The sequence below is a fragment of the Microtus ochrogaster genome, linkage group LG8, assembly GCF_000317375.1.
Source record: "Microtus ochrogaster isolate Prairie Vole_2 linkage group LG8, MicOch1.0, whole genome shotgun sequence".
In the NCBI taxonomy this organism is placed as follows: Eukaryota; Metazoa; Chordata; class Mammalia; order Rodentia; family Cricetidae; genus Microtus; species Microtus ochrogaster.
The window spans coordinates 13,659,073-13,668,795 of NC_022033.1; the positions used below are offsets into that span (position 1 = coordinate 13,659,073).

Here is a 9,723-nt window from a genome sequence, read left to right on the forward strand (position 1 = left end):
GAGCGGGCTTGTCTCATGGCGGGGAGATGGCTGCTGCCTCCGGACCCGTAGGGTTGGGTGACCCACGAGGTCCTGCGCGCTCGGAGCCCCCTCCCACCCGCTTCCATCAAGTTCACGGAGCTAACATCCGCGTGGACCCGTCAGGAACGCGAGCCACACGCGTGGAGAGCTTTGCCCACGGTGTGTGCTTCAGTCGCGAGCCCCTAGCCCCGGGCCAGGTATTCCTAGTGGAGATAGAGGAAAAAGAGCTGGGCTGGTGCGGGCATCTGCGTCTTGGCCTGACCGCTCTGGACCCGGCCAGCCTGGCCGCTGTTCCCGAGTTTTCACTGCCTGACCTGGTCAGCCTTGGTCACAGCTGGGTCTTCGCTATCACACGCCACCACAACCGCGTGCCCCGGGAGGGTCAAGCATATGCAGAGTCAGCGGCCCCCAGCCGCCCCCAAGCCCTCTTGGTTGAACCTTATCTGCGCATTGAGCAGTTCCGAATACCCCGGGACCGCCTGGTGGGACGCAGCCGGCCAGGACTCTATAGCCACCTCCTGGATCAGCTCTATGAACAGAACGTGCTGCCTCCTACAGCGCGCCGTAGCCGCCTGGGTGTTCTCTTCTGTCCGCGTGAGGATGGGACCGCCGACATGCACATCGTCATCAACGGGGAAGACATGGGTCCCAGTGCTCGGGGGCTGCCAGCTGCCCAGCCCCTCTACGCTGTGGTAGATGTGTTTGCCTCCACCAAGAGTGTGCGCCTGGTCCAACTGGAGTATGGCTGTAGGTATTCCTCCTTACCTGGCTTAGTGTAGGGACAGGCACCTGCTAGGACACCACAGCCAGCTGGCAAGGTCTGAGATTGAGCAGCATTAGTTTTGAAGATGGAGAATCTGGTCTCGCTTAGGGCATCCATCTGCTTGTGGTTTTGCACACATCGCTTCTTGGCCGTGGGCCTGCACCAGTATACTCAGCTGCTTGACTGAGACCCCACAGGTCCCTTTTAGCTTGGACGATGTTTCAATAGAAGGATAGGGATTTTTGTTTTGTTTTGGTCTTGGAAACCAAGTCAGGGTCTCATGCATGCTAGACAAACACTCTTGCTATGCTGCACATCCCAACCCTTAAGACAGGGATTCCAAAACCAATTTTAGACCTGAGGCTTCTTGAGAAATTTGTGGACTTGTTTAGTTTTGGTTTTCTGAGACCCACTCACTCTGTACCTCAGGCTGGTCTGGAACTTGGTCTTTCAGGCAGGCCTTAGACTTTCAGACACCCCTTTCTGTCTCAGCCTGCTGAGGGTTGGGGCCCCTACATTCAGCTATGAGTTCGTGTGTCTTTATTAGGAAAATGCTCACAGATTTGGACCTCTTGGCTTAGAGCCACCACAGACCTCAGATTGAGAACTTTTTTTGTTTGTTTGTTTATTTATTTATTATGTATACAATATTCTGTCTGCATGTATGCCTGCAGGCCAGAAGAGGGCATGTCGTGGGCCACCATGTGGTTGTCGGGAATTGAACTTAGGACCTTTGGAAGAGCAGGCAGTGCTCTTAACCACTGAGCCATTTCTCCAGCCCCCAGATTGAGAACTTTTAAATTCTGAAATCTGGCTCATTGTAGCCCAGTAAACCTTTCACTGAAACCTCTGGTCACGTGTCTGAATGCGTTGCGCAGGAACCTGCAATGTACTGGGCTGTGGTTGCACAGGCAAATCAGACATGAAGCTGAGTAAAGGGTGAAGGAATCAGACTCAGTTGCAATAGAAGCAGCTGTGTAGACAAAGGCTCAGGAGGAGGTGTACGTCAGCTATCTATGCAAGCAGCCGCGCCGGGCGGGCTGAGCCTGAGAGCAGAAAGTAATTCCCAGGTTGATGGCAAATAAGCAACCAAGATGTAGATTTCCTCAGCCCTGTTGTCACCTCCCCCAGATGAGTTTGTCTCTGACAGTCCTCTCTCCACAGTGCCGTCCCTGCAAACTCTGTGCCGTCTGGTGATCCAGAAGAGTGTGGTGCACAGGCTGGCCATTGATGGGCTCCACCTGCCCAAAGGACTGAAGAACTTCTGCAAGTATGAATGAAGGCCTGAGGCCACCGGAGCAGAGCCGCAGAAGTGCCATCCTGCCTCCAGGGCAGTGGCTGATCCGAAACTGGCCACGTGGTGGGAAATAAATAGCCGGTGTTGACGTTCTGAGCACCGGAGGGTCTCCTCGTCACTGCAGCCCCGGGGCAGCCACTTCTAGAGTCACAGGCCAAAGAGAGTGTTTTAGAATCTGTCTAGATCAGGCCTTCATAGTGTGTGGGCTCCTTTGAATTATCTAGGACACTTGGTGAGTGCCAATGCGTGCGCACACACACACAGACACATACACGCAAGCACAGCTTCCATATTCTCCTTTGGTTTGTGGTTTGTCAGAGAATTAAACCCAGTCATCATGGCTTTTTGTGTTGTTTTGTTTTAGGCAAGGTCTTGCCTGCAGCCTAGAGTGGCCTTAGACTCCCATATTCTGAGATTATTATAGGTGTGGGCCTCCATGCCTGACATAAACACTTTTTTTTTTTTTGTAAAAAGCCCCTTCAAAGATTCTAATAAATGGTCATAGTGAAGATGCATTTCACTAGATCAGAGGTTTTACCTTTGGGAAATATTATATTTACTGCTTTGTTTTTGGTTTGTTTGAGACAAGGTCTTACTCTGTAACACGGGATCTTGAACTGTGGCAGTCCTATCTCAACCCGAGAGCCCAGGCATGGCCTACTAGTTCTGCCTCCGTCTTTTGCAGTACTAGGGACTGAGATTAGTGCCCAATCCAGATGAATACTGTGCCACCAAGCCATTTCCCAGCCTCCCTCCAACCCTTTGAGGACAGGTCCCAATATGTGGCCCTCGCTGGTGTGAGACTCACAAAGATCTGCTTGTCATTGCCACCTGAATGCTGGGATTAAGGGGTGTACCCCCACACTCAGATGCCAGCCCCCTTTTAGTTGTCATTTAGGACAGAGTCTAATTGCCCAGGCTGGCCTTAAACTTGTGATCCCTCTGCCTCAGCTTCCCAGGCAGCTGTTTCCAGGCCTGTTCCATCAGGCCTGACTCTGTTTTCTTCAGGAACATAAAAATATTGATATGTCTGTCCCTGGCATTCTTGGTTGATGGAGTAGGACCCTAGTGGTATTCAAAGTCTCCCAGAGCCTGTGCTGGCCACCAGTGACCTGAACCAACCATGTCATTTTCCAGGGGAAAACAAGCCAACAGGTGAGAATATATTTGTGTAAGGACAAATAGCAAATACTTCTTTTTTTTTTTTTTTGTGGTTTTTCGAGACAGGGTTTCTCTGTGGTTTTGGAGCCTGTCCTGGAACTAGCTCTTGTAGACCAGGCTGGTCTCGAACTCACAGAGATCCGCCTGCCTCTGCTTCCCGAGTACTGGGATTAAAGGCGTGCGCCACCACCGCCCGGCAATACTATTTATTTGTTTATTGATTTTAGAGACAGGGTTTCTCTTTGTAGTCCTTGCTGTCCTGGAACTTGCTCTGTAAACCAGGCTGTCCTCGAGCTCAGAGATCCACTTTGCCTCTGCCTCCTGAGTGCTGGGATTAAAAGTGTGAGCCACTATGCCTGACTCTAGCAAATGATTTTAAACCACAACAAGAAGAAGAGGGTCTGGCTGGAGATGTGGCTCAGTGATTAAGAGCACTGACTGCTCTTCCGGAGGTCCTGAGTTCAATTCCCAGCACTCACATGGTGGCTCATGCCCTCTTCTGTCACGCAGACATGCAGATAGAGCTCTCATATACATACATAAATAAATCCTGAAAAAACTCAAGAGGGTCACCTGTACTCCCAAGAGTTTGCCTTCAAACTGGTCATAAAGTGGAGAATGACCTTGGATTTCTGACCTCCTGCCTCTCCCACCTGAGTGCTGAGATCACAGGCCTGTGCCCCATGCTCGGTTTGAGTGGTAGCAGATGATTGAATGAAAACCTTGATTCACACCGTAAGGCACAAAAGCACTGGCCTCATTTATTTCTATCTCTGATCGTTAGCTCCACAGGGATACTCTTATTTCACCCTCACAACTCCTGGGGAGGCAGGGGGCAGTATCACCCCCATTTTGCCAATGAGAATTTTTTGTTTTGTTTTTCAAGACAAGGTTTCTCTGTGTAGCAGTCCTGGCTGTCTTGGAACTTGCTTTGTAGACCAGACTGACCTCTAATTCACTGAGATCCACCTGTCTCTGCCTCCTTGGGATTAAAGGCGTGCGCCAGCACCGCCCGGCTGTAGATGAGGATACTGAGGAACAAAACTGTCTAGGTGAAGCCAGGTGTGGTGGCACACACCTATATTCCCAACACCTAGAAGGCTGAGACAGGAAGATCAAGGATTTGAGGCCAGTTACACAAAAGCAAAAACAGGCTGAGCATGGTGGTTTCACGCCTTTGATCCCAGCAAACAAGCAGGAGACAGGCCCGGCACGGGAAGTAGACCATAGGAAGTCCAGGCCAGCCGGGGCTATTGTAGTTTGATCCTGTCTCAAAAAACAAACAATAGAAACCAAATAGAAACCAAACAAGTAGAATGTGGTTCTGAGGCAGCGCTCAGTCCTCGCATCTGCAAGGCCCTGGCTTCCGTCCCCGCACCAGAAGAGAGCAAAACAAAACCACCCGTCCAAGTTGATCCTGACGAAGATAATGAATGAAGATTCTGGAACATCCTGATCCTGGTCCAGTGTCCCCTGGTCCATCTAACCCCTCCCATTGTGACATACATGTTCTATATTGAACAGGCTAGTATTGTGAGGTAGGGTCCGGGTGCAGAGGGGACTATGAGGTGACACTGTAGAAAACTGCAGAGTCGGGCAGGACTAGGGCAGTTCCCTCACAAAGAGGGACTTTGGGGCAGCCATGTCCTACTTCCTGTCTCCACAAACTCATCTGGGGCTTCTGTCTTCTGGCCAAGGTGAGAGGGGGGTCCCGGAACTGGAGGGGACACCACAGCTTCCCACGTGAAGTTGCTTCCTGGCTTTGGGGAGGAGGTTCTGCTGGATTTTTTGGGCTGACTGTGGAATCAAGTTTTCTTGGAAGAGAAGATATCCAAAAGGCCTTGCCACTTACTAATTACCCACTTGCTCACTTATTCAACAAACATTTCCCCATCACTTGCAGAACTGGGACTGGCTGGAGCTATGGATATGAGTAATGCTTACATTCCATTCCCAACCTCTGACAGTCCTCTTGGGCTGGTTCTGATTGCCCCTGCTCCCAGGCCCTGCCCCTCAGGGCCTCTTCCTCCGAGAGACCAAGAATAACATTCCATCTCATTCCTGTCTCTGCAGGTGGGGCTGCTGCTTCGGGTCCGTCCCTTGGTCTCTATAGTTCTGCAGAGCCAGTGGTGGTGGCGTCTGGTGGATTAGGTCCACTCAGCCAGAAAGCTGAGCAGGTGGTACCTGCTGCCCAGGTCTGGGGCCCTACCTTGGCAGTGCCTGAAGCCAGGGGCTGCTCTGGGGGTGCTAGCTGGGAGACACCGTGGAAGGAACACAACCGATACTGCCCCAAATTGCCCCCCATGAGGCAGCTGGAGACCTTGAGCTGGGCAGACCCCTGTTCCCGAAGCAGAGCTCCCCACCTGGGTGGCCCTAGCAGGCCTCGGCCCCTGCTGCTGTGTGGGCTGTCACCAGGGGTTCTGACGATGTCCTCCGAGGCAGGTGGGAAGGAGGCTGGCTCCCAACCTGACATCTGCATCCTTACCCTAGCCATGATGATCGCGGGCATCCCCACCGTGCCTGTTCCAGGCCTGCGGGAAGAGGACCTGATCCGGGCAGCTCAAGCTTACATGATGGCCCATCCAGAGCCAGAGGGGGCTGTGGAAGGGGTGCAGTGGAAAAGGCACATGCCCACATGGCCTCTGGACAGATGCCTCTAGTGAGATCCAGGAGGGACTCCTGCTTGTCGCCAGATGAAATAGCATGAGATGCATAGGGTGGCTTCTCCGTATGGTTTTTGGGCAGATAAGGTTGGGGATGGCTATGACAGGGATGGGAAGAGGGTGTGGGTAACTGAGCCATCCTGATAAATTGCATTGCTTTGTTGGGACCCCCTCCCCGACTGCATGAGGTGCCACCCAGAGAGATCTGACCAGGTTAAATGAAGTTACCTAGGTAGGAAGCCCTATTTAGAGAGTAGATGCTTATTTTGTATTAAGGAACCTGAGAAATTTTTGTCTAAAGTTCTAGACGTTGTGGATTTTCCTCTTGCCTTGTGTCCCAGCTTCCTGAAGACAGACGGGGCTGTAGGCAAATGATGGAAACGTGGCTGAGCAAACCCTATGAACCCATTCCTCTTTAACATGACCCACCCTGTGAGGACGCCCACTTCACAGATAAATGGAGGCTTAGAGAGCTGCCTGCTGGGAGTCTCACAGCTAGCAAAGCAGAACCAGACCTAAAAGGGTAAAAAGAACAGAAGCAACACCTGCACACAGCCCCGCCCTGTGCGCACAGCCCCGCCCTGTGCACACAGCCCCGCCCTGTGCACACAGCCTTGCCAGTTCTCCTTTCACCCCCTCACGGACCACGTATAAAGCAGACCACAGGACAAGTGTGGGATACAACATTCACTTTACTGATCCCAGGGTGGGCCGGGAAAAACTGGGAAACCTGGCTGACTCACTGCAGCAGCCTCTTCCTTTGTGGGAAGGCTCCATCAGGTGAGCCATCTCATGACTGGGGCAGTAGTGACCAACATGGAATCTTCAACCTCATCACCCCCCATCTCTCTAAAGGAATCCCTTGTTTACAGAAATTTCTTGAGCTATATTTTTCCTTGTGAAAAAGTTGTCAAATCTGAAGCCAGAATGTAGAACAAAGCCCACATTCGACCATCAAAGCCCACAAATGTTTACTACTGACCCCTTAACAGAAAACATTTTCTTTCTTCTTTTTCTTCTTTTGTTTGTTTTGTTGTTTGAGACAAGGTTTCTCTCTGTAGTTTTGGAGCCTGTCCTAGAACTTGCACTGCAGACCAAGATGGCCTTGAACTCACGGAGATCCGCCCGCCTCTGCCTCCTGAGTGCTGGGATTAAAGGCGTGTGCCACCACCGCCCAGCCAGAAAACATTTTCTGACACCTGTTTGCCGCATTCTAGATAGAAGACTGGAGTAGAACGAGGACTTGCGGAGGAAGCACAGCTGTGCGCAGAGGGGACGGTCTGAAGGCACACATGTACACGAACACTTCAGGGCAGCAACATGACCAAAAGTCAGGCCTGGAATCCCGCTCACTCAAGAGGCTCAGAAGTTCAAAGCCAGCCTATCCACAGAGTGAGTTCACAACTAGGCTGGGCAACCTCGTGAAGTATCTCAAAATAAGAGGCAGTGGTCAGCACTTGGGAGACAGAGGACCAGGAGGAGCTCAAGACCAGTCTCAGCTACATCCTGAGCTCCAGGCCAGCCTAGGTGACCTAGTGAGGATAGGGCAGTGCTGGTGTCTGCCTCACACACGTGCTGCTCTGGGTTCAGTGCTCAGGACTGGGTATGTCTGTGCGATCAGAGCTGTACCTGCTCGTAAGGGCCGATCCAGCTGTCAGCAAGTTCTCGAAGGGTGCTGTAGCGACGCTCGAATTCCTCCTGGCTACAGTGCTGCAAGAGCCGGCCTACCTCCTCCGTGAGGAGAGTCACGGCCAGGTGTTTATCCAGGGCGGCGCTCCACTTGCTTCCCAGGATGCTGTCTAGACTGGTGGCACAGCCTGAGGTCCACGGAGCCTGCAGCATGTCAGGCTGGAGCACCTGGTGGCGGGCGCTGAGCATGGCTAGGATGTGGCGGCAGGGCAGGTGGAAGGCTTGGTTAAAGTAGCAGCTGCAGCTGGCAGGGGACTGGAGCTGCACGTTGTGCGTATCCTCCAGAATCTGTATGTTCACTTTTTCCGAGCCGGAGCCAATGAGGTGCATGGATTTCTGGACCACGGCGAGCTCACCTAGGCAGAGCTGGGCGGCTGGCCCTGTGCAGATGGCGTTGAGGGAGTGCTGGATACGGGCTTCCACCAACTGCTCCGAGCTGGCGCTTGCAGGGCTCGTGCCTGCAGGCGCAGGATTGTCCTTGGGAGTCACAGTCAGGCTGAGGCTTGTGTTGTCTGAAGGGTTCTGCTGCATGTATCGGAAAACAGAGGCCATGCCTTGTTTCTCAAATGGGGTAGTACCAAAAAACTGACTGAGGATGTGGGCTGTGACCTCCAGGCTCTGGAAGTATCGGTTGCTCTGGGCTCGGCTTCTCCAGCGGTGGGCCAGCCAGATGCGGTCATTGAGCAGCCAGTGTGAGTGGAGCTCAGGTAGCCTGGTGGAGGGGATGCAGTCGCTCAGGAGTGTGTACAGCTTCCTCAGGTTGCCAGCTGTGGCAGAGCACATGGTGCTCTGCAGGGAGGAGAGAAGCACACTCTGTACCGGCTGCTCGAGGGAGAGCTGATAGAATTTACCCTGGAGGAACTTACAGATGTGGAAGGCTGAGAGCAAGACCTCAGCGGTGGGGAACTCCATGGTCAGGGTGGGCAGCAGGAGGAAGTGGGGATCCACCAGGATGGTGCAGACTCGTTCCCAGGCTGGGTTAAACTTTTTGAACACCTGGAACATCTGGGCCAGGCCTTTGGCATCTTCATTGGTAGGGATAGCAAAGTACACCACTCGGGCAAGAGGACCCTCAAGCTGTACTCGGGGTCCATCTACCAGGAAGGTGTATAACACCTTGCCTCTTGGGTTATAGGTCCGGTGTATAAATAAGACCTCGGGGAAATGAGCAAAGAGGTCTTGCATGAAGGAGCTTTGGTAGCTGAAGGCATCTAGCTGAGGAGTCTTGCTAACCTGGTGCAGCAGCATGGGTGGGCTCGAGTCCTCAATAAGATGTCCGTTCATCATTGTCAGGGCCATGGAGGAACAGGGAGGGATCCAAGGCCCACGCTAGGATGCCTTCTCCGCAGGACTGCCGTCGGAAAACATTACATTTCTCAAGTGCCACGGAATCTGATGCCCGAAGTTAGACTGCAGTTTTAGATTCTCTTCCACATGGACCTACGGAAAGGGAGAGACACTTAAAACAGTGAGGACCTGGCACTTTGATTATTTATATGGACAATAGTTCAATATCTATCAAACATTTACTATGTATCTTCTAGGGGCAGATATACAACTAGCCCATGAAGGTACATTGAATAACGGTTATAAAAGCCACAAAAATGAGAAACAGGTCAGAGAGTATGTTGGGGTTGGCAGGACACATTAGCTAAAGTGGGAAGGCCTCTCTAGGGGAGGTTACCCTGGATATAAGATGTAAATAACAAGCCAGCCATAGAAATATAAGGTTCTCAGGGACCCAAACAGGCACAAAGCCAGGTGTAATGGTGCACACTTGTGATCCAAGCTACCTAAAAGGCAAAGGCAGAAGGATCACCAGGCCAAAGTCTGCTGGACCAGTGTAAGACCAGTGCAGGCAATTTAGGAAAGAGAGAACCTGTCTTAAAACACAAAACCCTAACAACAACAACAACAACAACAACAACAACAACACACACACACACACACACACACACACACACACACCCCAAAACCCAAACCTAAGCCAGAGGACTGGGGGTGGTAACACACACCTGTAATCCCAGAGAGGTGGAGGCAGCCAGATCACCTCAAGGACATCTTGAACTATGAGGTCCTGGTCTTAAGAACTCTCAGGGCTGGGGGATCTAGCACATTGACAGTAAAGG

The 9,723-nt window shown here is 52.1% G+C and overlaps 3 protein-coding genes across 6 annotated transcripts in view; 2 read left to right on the forward strand and 1 right to left on the reverse strand.

Annotated features, from left to right (window-relative positions):
• The first annotated feature begins 4 nt into the window (after nt 1-4).
• On the forward strand, nt 5-3,049 carry Neurl2 (neuralized E3 ubiquitin protein ligase 2). Of its 2 annotated transcripts, none has more exons than XM_005362895.2 (2): nt 5-768; nt 1,949-3,049. In XM_005362895.2, exons 1-2 carry the CDS (start codon nt 27-29, stop codon nt 2,062-2,064), a joined length of 858 nt encoding a protein of 285 aa, XP_005362952.1. In that variant the 5' UTR covers nt 5-26; the 3' UTR covers nt 2,065-3,049. The 2 variants fall into 2 exon arrangements, with proteins under 2 accessions (XP_005362952.1, XP_026642898.1); XM_026787097.1 differs by having other exon boundaries at nt 1,935-2,050.
• A 1,835-nt stretch (nt 3,050-4,884) lies between these two features.
• On the forward strand, nt 4,885-5,902 carry Spata25 (spermatogenesis associated 25). The gene is made up of 2 exons (XM_005362901.3): nt 4,885-4,939; nt 5,316-5,902. The coding sequence occupies exons 1-2, from the start codon at nt 4,885-4,887 to the stop codon at nt 5,900-5,902; spliced, it is 642 nt and encodes a 213-aa protein (XP_005362958.2).
• Nucleotides 5,903-6,579: 677 nt separating this feature from the next.
• Zswim1 (zinc finger SWIM-type containing 1) overlaps nt 6,580-9,723 on the reverse strand; it is a 22,624-nt gene continuing 19,480 nt past the window's right edge. For 2 of the 3 annotated variants that reach the window (XM_013352210.2, XM_005362903.3), the window contains exon 2: nt 6,580-9,034. In XM_013352210.2, coding sequence (XP_013207664.1) covers nt 7,523-8,893 — 1,371 coding nt within the window. In that variant the 5' untranslated portion in view covers nt 8,894-9,034 and the 3' untranslated portion in view covers nt 6,580-7,522. Of the gene's footprint in view, nt 9,035-9,609; nt 9,703-9,723 lie in introns of all 3 variants that reach the window. The other variant, XM_026787147.1, reaches the window with a different exon arrangement.